An 18,249-nucleotide genomic window follows, 5' to 3' on the forward strand; every position below is an offset into this window, starting at 1 on the left:
CTTTGAATTATTGGTAGGGGTTTTTTCTCTGTCTTACAGTCTTTCTAAGATTTCCCTGCTACCTTTTGAAATTGATACTACACATGACTCAGGATTTCTAACCTCTACAGCTGACAGTGTTCCAGGTAGATAGCCCAAATACTCACCCTACGCCTGTGCCTGAGTTTATGCAGATGGCCTGTGATAGCTGTGGAGCTCTTTAGGCACAACTGCTGCCAGTTTCCTGACCATGCACGTGACCCTTCAGACACCTGATCCAATGTCAAATTGCTAAGTGCAAAAGGTGTAACAGCACATCAGTGCTTCTCATGTTTTCTAATGGTGTAAATAGAGGAAACACTCCAGTCTTATCTTGACAGAATACTTTTGCTCTGCTAGGCCCTGGAAAGAATGCAAGTTAAACTGTATTTTCTTAGGATACATGTTCTATTATAAAGACCAGGTTCTCCAGTGTGCCCTGTGTGCATCAGTACTGACATGTTGTGATATTCTCCATCCAGTGTTGGGACATTCTCCCACTGCCACATCTTGACACACATTGATGGTAGGGGAATGGAGATAGGAGAGACCAGGACACAGAAGTCACTCTCCTGCATGAATGCTTATGGCATATTCCAAAATGTCCCTGAGGCCTTGAAGGGGGAAAACAGCACGGCAGCACTTGGGCACCCCTGAAATCTTCTGTGCCGTGGGCAGCAGTGCCAAATAGCCAAAGCACACTGCAAATCCCATTTTTCATACAGCCTGTGCTGCTCACATTTATGGTTCATACAAGGAGAGAAATATCTCTGTAGTCATTCCCTCGGGTGTTGGTACCTGGTGCCTGTGTCACTGCCACTCTTCACTGCTCCGTCATCCGTGAAATTAAAGGTGCCGGTCCAATTTGCCAATTCCTCTCCATTCTGCCAGCTAAACTGCAGCCCTCTAGCAAGAAAACGAGGCAGTTGATATTTGATATAAGTCATTAGGTCAAGTCTATCAGCATGACTTCTTATGTCCTATTTCTTAACACAGAAACGTGACTATGACACATTCACCAAAAACAATGAAAAGATACCAAGAAGCACAAGATATCGCTTTACTAGTGGCAACAATTAATTTTCACTTCCCATAGACACTAAAAGTCCTTGGCTGAAAAGAAAATCAGGCTCCCCATCCAAATTTGAAGGCTCACTATTCATCTGTGCTCAGAAACAACATACATATGTGTGGAGTGGAGCAAGTTAGAAATTTCATTCCAAAAGACACAAGGGCAAAGAGCTGGGGATGTGGAAAACTGCAGCTCCAAATTTCAATTTTACATCTACAGTAGTTGTTAAATGTGATGGGCACTGGGTCCTTCCTCTAATTTGTTGGCCATGCTAGCAAAGGATTTGTCACAATATATTGCTTCTTTTCCCTGTTTGGACAGAAGACATTTTTTTAAGCCAATGCACAACGCAATCATCACAACTCCCTGTTTTCCAAACTTCCACAAATTCATTCCAAGCTCCATGATACCTGCAGTCTTCTGGAAAGTGCACCTAGAGTTGCGTAGAAATCTAAAAATGCTGAAGAAACATTGGACAAAAGTCAAATCCTTCCCCTAGCTCAGAAGTCAACAAAAAAGAACCTTTCAGATTGTTATTTTTAGACTTCTCCATTTTAACCCAATTTCATTATTTCAGAAGCTTGGCAGCGGAGTCGTGAACATTTGGTGCTGCCAATACTGAAAGTGAACTTTCAGCTGGATTGTGTGGAGATGGCCAGGGAACAATCTCCCAGCACGCTTTGTCCAAAAGAAAGGGCATCCAGGACCCCTGTAGTTTTTCTGGTCAACAGGATTATTACAAGGACTGGAGAGTCTCTCAGACCACATCCACCCTCTGGTCTAATTGGCAGCACAGGAAATTAGGAAGGAACAACATGGGGTGTTAAAATATGCCCATGGGACTCTTGTGAGGTTTAACAAGACCAAGTGCTGGTGCTGGACCTGGGTTGGGGCAACTCCTGGGATCAATCCAGGCCAGGGATGAACAGATGGAGCAGCCCTGGGGAGAAGGTCCTGGAGGGGCTGCTGGGGGAGAGGCTGGACATGAACCAGCCCAGAAACCCCTCGTGCCCTGGGCTGATCCCACAGCGTGGGCAGCAGGGGAGGGGGGGATTCTGCCCCTCTGTCCCCTCGGGTGAGACCCCCCTGCAGAGCTGCCTCCAGCCCTGGGGAACAACAGCACAGGGACGTGGAGCTGCTGGAGAGAGTCCAGAGGAGGCCACGGAGATGCTCCAAGGGCTGGAGCCCCTCTGCTCTGGAGCCAGGCTGGGAGAGCTGGGGGGGTTCACCTGGAGAAGAGAAGGATCCAGGGAAACCTGAGAGCCCCTTCCAGTGCCTAAAGGGGCTCCAGGAGAGCTGGAGAGGGACTTGGGACAAGGGATGGCTTCCCACTGTCAGAGGGCAGGGTTAGATGGAAGGGTTATTGGGAAGAAATTCTTCCCCATGAGGGTGGTGAGGCCCTGGCACAGGTTGCCCAGAGAAGCTGTGGCTGCCCCATCCCTGGAATTGTCCAAGGCCGGGTTGGACAGGGCTTGGAGCAGCCTGGTCTAGTGAAAGGTGTCCCTGCCCATGGCAGGTGTTGGGATGAGATGAGCTTCAAGATGATCTTTTAATCCCCTCTCAACTCAAACCATTCTTGGGTTCTGAGATTCTATGAATCATATCCAAGTGTGTACACATTATGCTATAATGGCTACAGGGTAATTAAGTGCTCTGGATAATCAGGGAGCCCTACAACTTGTATGTTGCTCTGGCAGTTTTTAATCAGCTGACACTGCTCAAGGTGTACAATTTCTGAGTATAATACTGGTGTGAAGAAAACATGAGAAAATTACCAAAACACCTTCACTTTGAGGCTTGTTGAAATAAACACTTGTGATTATCTCCCATGCACCACAGTCTAACACATTTTTTGCCACACTGCAACTGGCATAGAAGCATGCATCCTTTGAATGTATATCTTTGTAAAAGACATCTAAATATATGGCCTTAAAAATATCTTTTAATTGCTAAGTGCAGCTCTAAGTGATACATGGGGAGAGAAAACAGAAGTGTGGGAAAACCAAGTTGGAATCATACTTTTTAGTTTGATTTAATTTACATATTTGAGGCTCAGATATTTGCTTGCAAACTGAAATAGAGAGCATTAATTCAGATAAATAGCTGTGTGTCCTTCAGAGGTGAACTGTCCTAAAAGTATAGCCAGTATTCAAGCAGATTAAACGAAGAATTAAAACATGCAATAAAGTCCTTCCCTTTTCTATGTCTTTACTGCACATGTAACAGCTGGAAGGAAATCTAAGTAAATGCCCAAAGGTGGAGGGGGGTGAATTGGTCCATAAAGCAAAACAAACAGTAAAATCACTCTTGAATGCCCTCCACCCATCAAGCAGGTTTTTGGGAACAGTGTGCACTGCAGGAGGGGCACCAAGTTTAAAGGAGGACATTCACATTTTGGGTAAGATCCAAGAGGAGGTGGGAAGACTAACGCTGAGGAATGGCAGATATGTCTTATGATGATCAGCTTAAAATACTTGGCTTTGAAATGGCAGGAAGGGGGATCTAATTAAGGTACAAAAATATCTACCAAGGGCAAGCAAGGGGCTGGGTATGACACCTTCTGTGGCGAAGGCAAAGTACAGAGCTGTGAGCTGAGCTTACAGAGTCAGGAGAAATCCAAGTGTCCAACCCCTAACCAGGCAGATCACACAGGGCTCTTGTTCCAACAGGTGCTCCAGAGATTTAACAACACACAGGCTTATAGATGCACAAAACACGCCACCAAAGAAATGCTGCACAACTTCTAGGCCTGTGTGTCTCACTGTGAGTCTGTAAGGCTGAGACCAAGCTGCTGCTCTGCATTTTCTGCAGTGGTGGTACAATAAACCTCCTCCTCATGGTAAGAACAACTTCCATGAACAATGGTTTGCAGTATTGGGACTGAGTAGAAACCAAGGATGAGACATTTAAAAACACTGACCTGAATTAATTCTGTTTCTAACAAGATTACTGAGAGCTTTACCATTGATTTTGATCAGCCTTGAGTCGGGAGAATTCAATTTTTAAAACATAAAATGTTCTAATCCTCTCACTTGTGAGTTCTAAGTGTCCATAAAAGCTGCCTGGACAAATTTGCAAACAGTCTGAGAAAATAGAAAAGAGACTTGAACTGCTCCATCAGTATATTTCTTCGGCATATTACTGTAGTTAAATTCTACCACATTCACTCTCAGCACTAACTACATTTAAACTGGTAAACAAAGAAGAGGCAAATTAATCTTCTGTGAATCAGAATTGCAGCACAAAAGCATATGCAGGATGGAAACACAGAAAAGGAAGAGAAAAAGCAGCAGAGTATAAAAAAGAGGGTAAAGGAAGATTAAAAGAATGGGAGGAAAGCTGAGGAAATGACTCAGACATAGAGGTCTACTATACGATTGAGATAGTTCATGTAAAACAGTCTAAAAAAAAGAAAAGAAAAGCTAATTTTACACCTGGAATCATTACCAATGATTACCAATAGTGGAACTTTGCCATTTGCTCAATTTACCCTAATGTGATAACTTCTAAAATTACTATGTTTTCCCGACGTGTGATGCTGATGACGACTTTATAAAAGATGTAATAACCAGAAACACTCTCGGTGCAGAGATGCTGTGTTTTGCCCATTCACTGCAAGCAAATTGCTTATCAAGGAAGATGGACGTCATTTATGGACATCATTAATCACAGAAATTATCCCTAACAAATAGGAGTATGAATAATGTTGTGCCTTGCGCTGGAGAAGCTCAGTGAAGTTGGATGTCTTAGCAACAAAGACCTGAGTTCCAGGTAAATGTCAAAGCAATATTTTGATCCTAATTGGTAACTGTAAATGTTGAATCAGTGTGTGGCCAAATAAACAGTGGCGTAATGTAAGAATAGCGGGAGGGGGTGAAAAACCAGAAAATTAACAAAGCAGCAGTAATTCTGAAGGGCTTGTCAAAACCGGCTGTCAGGAAACAGCAGGATGCAAATACTAAAAGCCTGTTGCTGCAAACCAAACAAAAAACAACTCCCACACAAGCAGAGGTTTTAATAGCCGAGGATGTCAGGTAATTATGAGGTTTTTGAACTACGAGGCAGGAACAAACGTGTGGATGGGTTGCAGCAAGAAGCTTTGTATCCATCCTGCTCTCACACTGAGATCCCACCTCAGGGGGGTCTCATTGTCCTTCTGAAGAGGAAAGGAAAGGTGAAAATTCAGTTTAGACCAGAAGGCAAAGCTTTAAAAGGGAGCTATTCTACAGCTAATAAATGAAGAAGACCCAAAGCGCTTTAAGCACAGCTGGAGGTCCTGTCTGGGCTCTGTCCAGAGGGCAGTCCACGACCACGCATGCAGCAGAATTTATTCAGGGAAGATCCACGGGCTTTCAGGGCGTAAGAGCAGTTTGGTGCAAGTGGCTGAGTAACACAGTGATCAGCACCTCTGGGTGACAAGGACAGAGTGGCAACGGGGGCATCACAAAGGCGGTACAAGGAGAGAGCACCTGACACTCCAGTGACAACCCATTCCCCAGATACCACCAGCTCATCCCATTTAATCCCAGACAGCAGGCTATTTCCACTCATCTTTCAAGGTGACAGCTACCACTATCCTCGTCCAGTCCAGAGGCAAATTAAAACCGAAAAACAAGCAAAACCAGACAGAAAGTGATGTTGTCATATGTCAGTGATGCTAAGCCAAGACCTGACTCAGCCTGTTGGCCCACACAAGTGGTCAAGTAAGGGGAAGAAGAGAAGTCTATAGCCTCCTTTTTAGAAGGGGGAAGGAAGATATGAATGTCCCCAGGAGCAAGGCAAAATATTTTGTTTTCTTTCTGAGCTCCCTCTATTACTTCTCTTCACTTTTCCTGCTCTTGCTTTCTAGCAGTTCTCATATTCCTGCTCTGCATGCATTCTCCCTAGCAAAGAGGCCATTAGGAGGTGACAGCAAATCCAGGTTTTGTGACTCCAATTTCTGTTTAAGTTATAAGCTAATAATATATACCTTCATTCTATATGTATCATTAGTAATTTTATAATCTTATTTCTACAGGCCTGGTCATGATGCTGCACTTCACTGTCATACATTACTCAAAGACATATCCAGCCACTGCCCTGACAACCAGACAGTCCAGGCCACGTAAAGGCTTCCTAAAGTCACTGGAAAATCACTTGCACTGTACCTCAGTTTCCCTCTTTCATAATTCTTGTGCCCTTGAGGAGGAGGAACTGAAGACTTCAGTGTTAAATGATCATGCTACTCTCTTTGAAAACGGAAAGTGATGCCCCCCATCCTATTAACAGGGATGTCACAGAGGTGTTGGAAAGTCAGATGGTTAATCTTGCCAGAGATCCAATTCCTTCTTTCTGCAAAATAAGGAAACTATGACTCACCGTTGTCCACAGGGTGTACGGAAAATAAAACGAAAACAGTGGTATGCATGAGTGACCTGCAGATGAAAGTGATTGAAAACACTCGCTAAAATGGATCAGAGAGTAAGAGGAGGTTGGGTAAGGGGAACATCAGGAATCTCCAGGGTGACAGACTGCTGCACAAGTGAAGACAAGCATAGCAGCCAGCAGAGATAACAGTAAGAGGAGATTTGGATTAAAAACAAGGGTCTCTTTTTATTTTGCACAGGCCAGAAACAGCAAGTTTATTTACACTGCACTTGAAAAGACCTCAGAGGTGCTCAAAGGGAGTAAAGTTACCATGAGGTAACAGTGAGACACTGAGATCAAACCCAGCCCAGCAGAGTCCAGTCAGATTAGCCTCTGTGTCCAAAACCTCTTTCCTGAAAAAAGGGCCAGGCTCAGTCCCTGAAGACAATGAAGTCAGATGACAAGGACAAGGCAAATGCTAACCTGAACAATTTAATATCACTTCAAACACCCCAATCCATTTTGAAATAAATATTCAAGGCACAGCTGTCTAGAAAGACACAGCACAGATGAAAGAAACATAAATCTGCCTGTAGCAGTCCAGGTCCAATTCACCTGTGCTATATAATACCAGAAAAATACCATGTGTCCACTGGCTTCTTTCAGTTGGGAATGCATGGGCACAACCCTACCAGGCAGGGCACAAAGAAGTAAAACATTTCTGGGGCCAACTCATGTCCTTGAGCAGGATGCTGTCCTTTTTATGTGAGTCCATATGAAAACTAACATTTGCATCTGGTGGAAGCAGCATCGAATCTGACCAGTCTGGTCTAGAAAAATAGTTATTTCTCCAGTAAAATTAGCAAAATGCAAGTGTTAGTGTGGGTACATGCATCCTTCTAGTTGCTCCACTAATAGAGATCAATCTTTGTCTCGGTGACCTACAGCTTTGCAAGTTGACTGACAGTGGGTAATTACTGAGCTGATCACTTGCCATCTTGCTGGGATAAGATTATTAAAAGGTTTGGAAAATGTATGAAAACACATGGAAGAGCAGGAATGGTATATTCACAGCAGAAGGAAGAAATGAAATAATATGGGTCCCATGAAAAACAAAATACGGATGGAGGATGTGGGAAATGAGCACACCTGGTTACACCACACACTTGGCCTTACATTATTATAGCAGGGACAAGTCTGGCTCTATGTGTTAGAGGGAAATAATAGTATTAAAGTGGTGGAGGAGTATATTTTGACTAGTGCAAAAAGCAAAACTGAAAACATAGGTGGGAAGCTTCTGGATTATAACCATTATTAGACAGAAAAAGGTTTTGTTTCATGTATCACATTTCTCATTTGGGTTAAGTCTTGCTTTAGATACTTACATGCAATGTCTGAAAAACTCGGTCCAAAATCACTTCCCAGGAAGGATAAAACAGATGCAACACGACATTCAACTAGAGGGCTTACAGGGGATGAAATGTTGACTAGGACACCAAGAACATCAAAAGATGCCTTTCAAAGCAATGCAGTCTTACCTTCTCTCATCTGTGGCTGGAAGATAAATGTCTAAGGAGTAATGGATAATCTTTATAAATTTTATTTGTAATAAAATATTACATAATTAAAATATTATTGTTTGTAATACTCAGGGGCAGCACAAACCCCACAACAGAGAGAATTGATGGTGAGGCACGTTATTTTCAAGGAAAAAAAAAACAACGAACTGTCAAGCCCCAAGCACAGAGACTTGCAAATGTTTTCAGATACCAGCAATTTTTGACATTTGAGATGGTATCTCACTGCAAAGATGCCTGATGCAGGCTGAGTACCACAAGCAATCTCACCACAGCACTAGAGATCTGACTAAACTAATTGCTTTACATCTCAAGTACCAATATACTTAGCATCAGGTCAAGTGTCCCTACCCTGCCCTGAGGATTCATGCTGAAAACAATGAAGAAAATGCCATTTAGAGTCAACGACTGTGTACCCAGTACCAGGCACAGGAGTAGGTAATGCTCCCTCTCTCCATGCACTGAAGTGGATGGTACAATCTCCTCCTACCACTTAGCAAGCCCTCAAAACTATTGATGATCTAAGATGTTCAGCTAGGACTGTGAAAAGCCTAGCTTTGGCTTATTTATTCTGATGGAAAATGCCATGCCAGTGACAGAGGCTGCTTTTAAGGTTTTCCTCAAGAGAACTAAAGCATAAAACCGACTGAATAAAAAGGACATGGAAGGACAGTGACTATCTGCAGGGCTGATGAAAAAGCAAAATGTATGCAAGCAACAGAGGGCAAAGATGTCTCAAAGAAATAAGAGGTTAAGTCCACAATTTGCCTGAGGGAGGCGTGGACTGCTGAGGAATGAATACACTTGAATTAAAAATTGAGAAATGAAATGAAAAAGCAATCAAGGGTAAGAATGAGGCACAGCAAAAAGTAAGAAAATACAAAGCCTTGCACAGTGATTATGTCTGAACCAAATCCAGCAAGTGTAAGAACCATCAGGAATCTCCAATCAGGTCAAAAATAGAAGACCAAATGACCAGGTCAGCAACACTGGTCAGTGGTCAAGGATGTGATCCCTCTCAGCTGGGGCTGTGGGGGACTAGGGTGTAGCACAACCCAAAATAAGATCGCTGGGCTCCGGGTTTGGTTTCCTACAAAGGGAGGCAAGACTGAACCTTGTACCTGCTCACACACATAGAGGCCAAGAAGGTGATTCTCTTCAAAACAGCATAAAACAAGGTAGGTTATAACAGAGATGTTTTTAACAGAAATGTCAGAGGGGTTAAAACCACTTTGGATGAGAGGGTGTTGAATGATGGGCATTGGTAAAACTGAACCACTACTTTGTCATACAGAGTGGTTTTGCCATCTTAAAAGCAGAGCTGAAACATAACAGTGCTGGAAGTATGGCAGGTCTAGAGGAAGCAGGGGCACAAACCCTGTCTATTTGCTGCATCAGGGCCATAGGGACCACTGCCAGGGAGTACAAGAGAGGAAATAACATACCCTCACACTCTGGTACTGAAAATTCACTTGATGCTTTCCTTTAAAAGCAGATTAAAATTCTGGGTCAAAAACTCCCCCTTCTAAGTAGCAGAAGGGAAGACTTTGTTTTCAGGAGCATTGCCTAAAGCAACCAACAGCAGCAATGAGAATAGGAATGGGATGGCCAGTGGGAGGGTGACTGCATCCAGCTCTGGGGTCTCAGCACAGGAAGGACATGGACCTACTGGAGCAAGTCCAGGGGAGGCACCAAAATGATCAGAGGGATGGAGCAGCTCTGCTGTGAGGAGAAACTGAGAGAATTGGGTTTGTTCAGCCTGAAGAAGAGAAGGCTTCAGAGTGACCTAATTGTGGCCTTCCAGCACCTGAAGGGAGCTGACAAAAAAGAGAGAGAAACATTATTACGAGAGTATGGAGTGACAGGACAAGGTAGAATGGCTTTACACAGACAGAGGGCAGGGTTAGATTAGATATTAGGAAAAAACTCTTTGCTGTGAGGGTGGTGAGGCACTGGAACAGAGCGCCTAGAGAAGTTGTAGATACCACACTCTTGGAAGTATTTAAAGCCAAGTTGGATGGGGCTCTGAACAACGTGGTCTAGTGGAAGGTGTCCTTGTCCATGGCAGGGAGCTGGAATGAGATGGTCTTTAAGGTCCCTTCCAATCCCAACCTTTCTGTGGTTCTGTCATTCTATGACTTCTCAGGCTGCTGAGTTTATCAGCTCCCTGCTGGTTCTGCCCCTTCCATCCCATTGCCATCTCTCCCCTGATCCTGTGATCCCCAGTACAGGCTCCAGAGCTCCTCTGACCTCTTGGGGAGGTGATTCACCTCCTTGTCTTTGCCAGGTTAGTTAGGCACAACAGGGATGCCTGCACCCCAGTCCTCATCCCCTTGAAATGCCCTTGGAAATACCCTGTAGAAAGATCAGCATGGCTGGATTCTCAGCTTCTCCTGCTATGCCAGATTAGACACAGTCACTTTAAGAAGATGGCCATATCCCATAAATACACATATTTTTCGTATTGTGTATAGTTTCAAGACTTTGCTTTGTCCTGAAGTTTGCAATGCTGTTCTCTGAAAAAAACCCACCCAAAATCAAGACCCGCTCTGCAGCTTTGTGAGGGATTCATCAAGGTGACTCACAGGATACATGTCATTTCTCTGGCATAGCATTTCCCTCTGGTTAGAACTGGAGGCACAGAGCTACATGACCACAGAGATGACTCAGTAGGTGACCTTCAGCTTACGCCTCCTGGGGAAAATATTTCAATGAAAAGAGACTTTTTACATCAAGATAGGTGGTCTCAGGTTACGGTTAACACCTCTGCAGGGTGTTATGAACAGTCCAGAGGAGCACAGGGCAGGAATGGGGCAGGAGCTCTCAGCTGACCTTAGTTGGCTGTAGTTCCTCAAACAACCAGTTTAGGACAAAATACAACTCAGGGCACATGCAGCCTCTGCAACTCCTGCTGCTGCTGATATAAGTACAACATGATCTCGTGGTACAGGACAAATGATCTCTCGAGGTGTAGTCCAGGTTTGTTTTCTGTAGGTTTATTCTGTGTGTTTATTCCTTATTTACCGATACAGTGCAAAAAATTATCATAAGCTATCTTTCTCATGTGGTAAGGAAAGCGGTAAGGATGTCTAGGAATTGATTTGCAACTGTTGAATAAAAACTGCTTCAGATGTACAAAAACGGTGGTATTACCCCAAGTCATGAGACTCTGATATTAATTAGGGCACACACAGACCTAAGAGCGATGTTTTATTCTCATTTGAAAGATATAAAGCTTTCAAACAATGCAGGCTGCCTGCATGGGAAGGTTTTTTGCTTCTTGCTGTGTGATTCTTAGAGATATTGTATGTACCCCCTCTGGCAGGCCCCAGGGTAATCTTTGTTTAGAGTCTTTAAAAGTTTTGAAAATGTGTTCTCCTCACTTGGCTGGAAAAAAAAAAAAGTGGTTTTAAAGGTACAGTTTCCCTTCTTCAGCTAACACTCTAACACTCACCCTTTAGAGAAGTCAGGCTGGTAAAACACCCAGAATTTAGTGAATTTCCTGCCAATAGAGTATTGGCATATAGAAAAATATTGCTCTGATATTTTTCCCTTGCCAAAGGGAAGGACTGTTCTATTGATGTCTCCCATGCTACAGGTTGGGAGATGAAGACAGATTTCAACATTTTTTTACTGTAGTGGCAGTTTCCTGATGTAATCCAGGATTAGTCCCTGCCGGCCAAACAAGACCTGACAAAAAAAGGCCAGCCCTCAGCTGAGCATCTGATTCAAAAGAAAATTCAGCTGAAAGGCGAGCACTGGAAAGAGGAGTCAATACAAAAGCAAGAGGCAGCTCTGGATTTAAGCAGAAGTCCACAGCATTTAACCCACTTTAGCAGATCAATGCAGCGGATTTTTAATCATCACATTAATCCTAAAATAAAAATAATTACCCCAGAGATCCGTATTAAAGTCCCTTAATTATATCTCATTTCATCATCCTTTTTTTACTTGGGATCAGAAGCTACAGGGACCAGAGCTCCCCGATGTCATTCTCCAGCTTGCAGTTTTTCTCTCTCTTGTTAGGACTTCAGCTGCCACTACAGGGATGAGGCATTGGCCCTGGTGGAAGCACCCACGTCCATCCCACTTTGGGGAAAACCAAAAAAGGGCCAAAAAAAAAAGGTGGGCAGGATTCTGCTTTCCAGTGACCCCTTTATAAAACAGCAAAGGAAGGAACAGAGAACATTACACGGTGGGTGGAAAAGGTGTGAATGCCCAGAAATTCAATCTCTGCAACCTCCCCTTCTTCAAGCAATGCCAGGAGCTCATCAGTATCTCGTAAGGGGAAAGAGAGGACTTGACCAGAGGCTGGGCCCCTTATCAAATTTCACTGAGCAGAGCTTATTTCCTCTCCTTTCTGCAGTCCTGCCACCCCCACAGATGCTTTGGGAACATGGCCATGGCCAAACACAGACCATGACCCTCCAGGGAACCTCTATGGACAGCCTCAGGTGGGATTTTGTGGCGATCAAACCAGCCCATTCCCTGCTTTTAAGGGCATCTGGCGTGGCACAGCTTACAGCCAGCTTTCCCGTCTTCCTCCCAGAAAAGGATGTCTTTCTCCACTCTGCTTTCTGGGACCAGTCCTGAGCCTATGCTGTGCCCTGCACTGTGCCCAAGCTGCTTGCTTTAGGTCAGATGCCCCCTGCTTTGCTGGCCTTTGCCAGTTTCCACCATCTTCTTGCAGAGAAAAGAGCTACCCCGTTGTCATATTTAGACTTAAAAAGCGTTTTACATTTACTGGAGTAGCAGTTCAGGGCAACTTTCAGGTTTCTCTAAACGCACTGGGGAATTTCTTCCTGCTGCCTTGGGAAGAGGCCCAGGGGCCTGTTGCTGTTGCAGGTGTTGGGATGCAGGTAAAGGCCATCACCAAACAAGCAGCACGTGGAATCCCAGCAAGTAAATGGCTGCAGGTTTAGGCAGCGTCCCCAAGCTCCAGCTTGGCAAGTGGCACCAGAGATATAAATATCCCACTTCAGCTCTGCAAGGATCCTCTCCAGAACCACCAGCTCCACCGTGGTCCCTGAGGGACCAGTTATAACCTGTCCAAGGAACCTCACAGCCAGCATTAGCCTCTAGGACGGGACTTAACACCAGAGGTTTGTGAAATAAAAGAGGAATTAGAGCTTACAGCTACCCCTGCACAGAGCAGGATGGAGTCAGACTGCCTGGGAATGGTCACCAGAAGGTACTTCAGGGCGTTAAGATTGAGAGAGGGAAAGGAAAACTGAAAAAAGTAACTTCATGATAATCTTATGGCAACAATGCAGGTTGCTACATAAATCACCTTTCTGTCGTCAATAACTGGCAGTCTGAGGCTGCCATGTCCTGCATTCTGATTTCCATGAAAGATGGGAGCTGCCATTTCCCAGCAGATAGGAGCTGAAGTGCTTTTTCCCTGCTCTGAATGAGGGGAGGGGGGAGCCCTCTTTGAGACTCTTTCACATGATTTAAAAAAAAAAAAATAGAAAAAAGGAAAAGAAACAAGTAATTACAAGTTGGAATTATAAATAAATAAGCAATAAAATAAATAAATAAATAAATAAAGAGTGTTTTCCAGTCCAAGTGACAAAATGCATGCACATGTCCCTGCTTGAGCCCCTTTGATGGTAGAGGGCTCAGAACCAGACTTTCTCCTTTCAGCTCTGGGAATTGGACATCAGTCTTTTTTCATTCCCTGATGATGACAGCAGAGGCTCCCAGGGCACGAGGCAGGACAGAGACAGGCCACAGAGATCACTCACTGGAAGAGTTTTGGTTGCATCTTCTCATCATTTTATCTTTACCATTTTTCATTTCAGTTTATGCTTGGGATTTATTTCTCGTTGCTCTGATCCTGTTTTAGTCACTTGAGTTAGAAAAACAAGGATTGGTAGGACTGCCAGGCCTCCAGCACAAATGGGAAAAACTGAGAAAATAATGCAAGATGAGACCTCAACTGGCCACAAAGTCACACCCTCAACACCAAGGCAGCTTGGTACTACCTCTGTCTATCTACCAGGTTCCTGAAGCCCCCAAAGATGGAGATTTTATACCTCCTTAGATAACCTTTTTCTTTAAAAGTTTTCCATCTGGTTAAATTCAAATCTTTGCTGCTACAGTCTAAGCCTATGACTTCTTATTATGTCGTCAGTCTTTACAGACATGTATTTATTACCTTCCTCTTGTCAGAAATAGTTTGAGTATTTCAAGGCAGATATGATAACTCCCCTCCTTTTTCTCCAAGCCAAACAAACGTGTTTTCTACACCTCTGCTCATTCTTGCTCCTTCCAAATGAGAAAGTCACATCTTTCTGGAACTGAGGTGCCCAAAAAGCAGGCAGAGTCCCCAGTCAGGGGGGCTGTGCAAGGCACACAAGTTTCTCTGTGCATAAACAACACTCCTGTCAATACATATTAATATCATGCTTGTTTTTCCCTCCCAGAAAGAAACGTTTGCTGATTTGCCAGCATTTTGCTTGCTCTTGGCAAGCAAACAACTACACGGGTTGCAAACAAGGCAAGAACCAAACCATTGATCTCTTCTGGCAGAATGCAGCTTAATTCCAGTAAAAAATTCCACAGCAGCTGCCTATATTACTGAAACCCACTTACCTCAAAGCATGAAAGATACACATTCCTCTTCATAAAATCGTACAAGCTGTAACTCCTCAAACTAGATTTAAGTAAAATAAACTCTGCATGGGTCAAGGTTAGACACTTAGAGATCCCCACTGGTGTTTGCTGTGAAAAGAGCAGTAACATTTTCAGACGAAGGACTGATGTGCTCTACAGCAGGGCAGTCTCAGCAGCAGTTCATGGGAACAAAACAGTGAGAAAAAAAAGTGCTCCCTCAGTTATTTGCGAGAGTAATATTGCCACTTTGACTTTAGGAATTGCATCTGCATGTTTGTTTCTAAAGACATTAAAATCTAAGCAATGAGCATGCTACCTTAACTCAACCCCCCCGAGGTATTTCAGCCAGAACTTACACAGAGTGGGAATCCTATAAGGCAGGGTCTGATCAGGAGCAAACACTCAAGTGGTGCAAGTCACTTTAAGGTAAATGCAACCTATATTTTTGTGACAGCTGAGGATTAAAACACAACCTAAGAAACTCACAAAACACTGTATTCTGCCTGATGTTCTCCAGCATTCATAATCTAAGACATTACAGGTGCCAGATGCACTTTCCCAGATAAGGTGTTAATGTTGTCAGCACAACACCGAGAAGTGGTTTGAACTGTTATAATGGTTTGGCTGGAGCTCTGTAGCTCCCACCAGTCCGATCGGACAACTTTTCCCGTTCCCCGAAATCCCCCCTTACCTTTTGAGATAGTTTCTCCCATAGAGGATCTGCTGCAGCAAGGTGACCACAGCAAAGGCGCAGATGAATATGAAGAACAAAGTTCTGTTTCCCAGCAAATCCCGGCTTGACGAAGGGTCAGTGTATCCCATCCTTCCTAAAAGCCACTGGAGCTCCACTGGGTAAAAATCAGTTCATTGCCGCCTTCATGCCCTTCTTGCTGGGAAGCGGAGGGGAAAGCTCGCTGGCTTTTCTGTGAGCAATCCAAGGACAAGGTATCCCATTGTTTGGCCCTGCTGCCCCTTCCTTGCCCCTTTTGGATGTTAGCTCCAGGAGTGTGCGTAATGGCTTGCTTCCATGGTAAAGTTTCCAGGAGATTCAGACGTGGGTAACATCTAAAATCATCTCTCAGAGCTCTTCCAGCGCAGGCAGCTTATGCTGTGAGAGAGGCATTCTGTTCCCTCTAAGCCTCTCTTGAAAACCCGCTGCTAGCAATTATCTACTTCAATCCCATTTTCATATTCCAGATGGGGGAAGCTGCAAATAAACCAGAAAACTGCAGCCAATGGCAAGCACGGGGCTCCGGCAACCTGCGTTGGAAACACATAGTCGTCAGCTCTTCTCCGCTTCTGCTCAGTGATTCCAACAAAATGTGCTCGCAAGGAGACGTGACTGGGGCGTGCTATTATTGAACAAGCATGTAACAATCATGAGGGTTTCATTCAGTGCCCTGCAAAAAAAAAAAAAAAGAGGGAAAAAAAAAAAGAAACAAAGAAAAGGAAAAGGCATCAGCAGCAGCAATCTGTTCAGGCTATCAGGAATGTCAGGAAAGCTGCATTCTGTGCAGCAGCCTGCCGTCCCTGCCGTAGCATTTGCATGCGGCATGCAGTGCCTTCAGTCATACACCACTCACTATTTGGGCTCCTCTCTTTCCCCTGGTTATTCCTCTAGAGTAAGCACAAGCAAGGTCACTGTGCATCCCTTCAAGGACAGAGCTCTCAGCTCCTGCATGCTGATTTATTGGAGGCTCTGAGTAGCCTCACAGCCGCAGAGAGGGAGCCTGCCTCTCAGTGTGGGCTCTGAGAACCATTCATTTAAAGAGACAAATATTCTAATTGTTCCTCCACCAGGAACAGTTCCCTTTTGAGAGGGCAAAGCAACAAGACCTCGTCCACGGCCATCGTAACTCCTCTAAAAATCTCCCCATTGTCAGGAGAGGCTCCATTCAGCTCACGGGGAAATCAATGGGAGTTTTGTTGCTCATTTCACCGGGAGCATAATCTGCCCCCGACCCTTGGCTTCTTAAAACAAGTCCCAGCAAAAAGGTTTACCCATGAATGAAACTTCCAGACTAGGAGGTGGTTTTGCCCCAATAACAGATGGGAAAAGGGTTTTGACAACAAAATGGGGGGGGGGGGGGGAGAAATCCTTTGAGTAAGAGAATAGGAAGATCTTTGTGTGAATAAATTTTCCAACAGTTAAATCAGCATATGCAAAGCGCTGTAGTGTGCCAGCAGCCCAGCTGTGTGAAACAGCAAACAGAGATTGTTCATGGACTTTGTTTCAGCTGTAACTGGTACTGCATGGGAAGGAGGGCCAAAGGTAACTCTGTGCAACCATTTCAACCCAGATCCTGAAGCCAGGGCTACGGCAATCTAGGTGAGACAATCAGTGGCTAAAGCAGGCTTTGCCTTACCTAATTTTAGCAATGAAAACAACGCCAGTGTTTAAGGTAGGAACCTGGTCACCCTGAACTCCTGCAGGCAGGAGACCAGTCCTTTAGACATCCCTGACTTTGCAGAGAAGTTGTAGGGATCCAGCCCCTGAGATGTCCTTCTTCAGTCCCTCTCACAGCTCCCACACCTCTATTTCTGAACCCTGCTAAATGCTTCAATTATCACCTGTGTGTATAAAAAGAGTGATGATCCCGGCTCAGATCAGAGTTTATCCAGCCCAGAGCCTTGTCCCTGGCAGTGGCCAGTGATGGATACAAAGGCAAAAGCAGAAGTAGAGGGCAAGGACACACTGATACCTCCTTGGAAACACTCTCCTACCATTTTGTTGTTCAGGGTCTTGCAAAACCAAGGAAAGAAAACCAGTATTTAGGTTAGAAAAATAACTGAGTTGGATGCACTCATTTGTACTGTACTGGGAATAATACACATACCAGGGGACTGCAAATTAAACAGCAGAACCAGTTTGATTCCCTGTTGTCAAAGTCATCATCTCTAGGGCCAAATATGTCTCTTTTAACGATCAGTTAATGTAAGCCCATATAATAAGAGACTGTTTCCATATGGAAACTGTACCATTTAGAGGGATCTAACCATATACAATTCTAAGAAACAGGAAATCAGAAACAGCCATCAGAATCTCAGCCTGAGACTCCACAAGACTCTGTACAGGCAGATTTGTATGGAGAAGCTGAGAGACAAGGCCAGTAAGGTCAGATGTGAAGAAAAAGGAACTTAATGCTTTGAATTGTTTGATTTTTACTTGGAGCTTTGAAAGTCCTCTCAGAGAAATTTTCCTCAGTTGCTCCAGGAGTTATTTTGCAATAAGAGCAAAGTATCAGAGAGTAGAATTTGGCTTTTTGTGACCTCCTATGGGTGTAATGCCTGTTTTGCAGATTCTTATATCACCTAGGTTTTGGTGAAAACACTCTGAGCATTTCCTCCTTTATTCCTCTCTATCCAAAGGGATTTTTTCTTGACATCTCTGCTGTAGTGCACCAAATTCCTGAGCCAAGCAGCCACTCTTTCTCCTGGACTGACAGCCAGCCTGGGCTGCAGAAAACAGCCCATGTACTCTGTCAGTCTTTGACTCTCTGAGTCCTCTCATCGTTCTCTGCTGTGTCACAGCTGGCAAGAGGACACAGCACCTGAGAGGCCTGGAAGCAGGAGAGCTGCAGACCTAAAGCAAAAAGCAAAGTACAAAGCGTTATCTAT

At 44.3% G+C, this 18,249-nt stretch overlaps 1 protein-coding gene across 4 annotated transcripts in view; it reads right to left on the reverse strand.

Annotated features, from left to right (window-relative positions):
• The window catches only part of ST8SIA5 (ST8 alpha-N-acetyl-neuraminide alpha-2,8-sialyltransferase 5), a 68,989-nt gene that overhangs the window by 30,143 nt on the left and 20,597 nt on the right, over nucleotides 1-18,249 (reverse strand). The window contains exons 1-3 of one of the 4 annotated variants that reach the window (XM_027671663.1): nucleotides 16,215-16,314; nucleotides 15,323-16,031; nucleotides 817-924 (exon numbers count right to left, since the gene is read on the reverse strand). In XM_027671663.1, the coding sequence (XP_027527464.1) occupies nucleotides 817-924; nucleotides 15,323-15,453 (239 nt within the window). In that variant the 5' untranslated portion in view covers nucleotides 15,454-16,031; nucleotides 16,215-16,314. Of the gene's footprint in view, nucleotides 1-816; nucleotides 925-15,322; nucleotides 16,032-16,214; nucleotides 16,315-18,249 lie in introns of those variants that run through there. The other 3 variants (XM_027671664.1, XM_027671661.1, XM_027671665.1) reach the window with 3 other exon arrangements.

This window comes from Neopelma chrysocephalum, unplaced genomic scaffold (assembly GCF_003984885.1).
Source record: "Neopelma chrysocephalum unplaced genomic scaffold, ASM398488v2 Primary Assembly neopelma1_97116, whole genome shotgun sequence".
In the NCBI taxonomy this organism is placed as follows: Eukaryota; Metazoa; Chordata; class Aves; order Passeriformes; family Pipridae; genus Neopelma; species Neopelma chrysocephalum.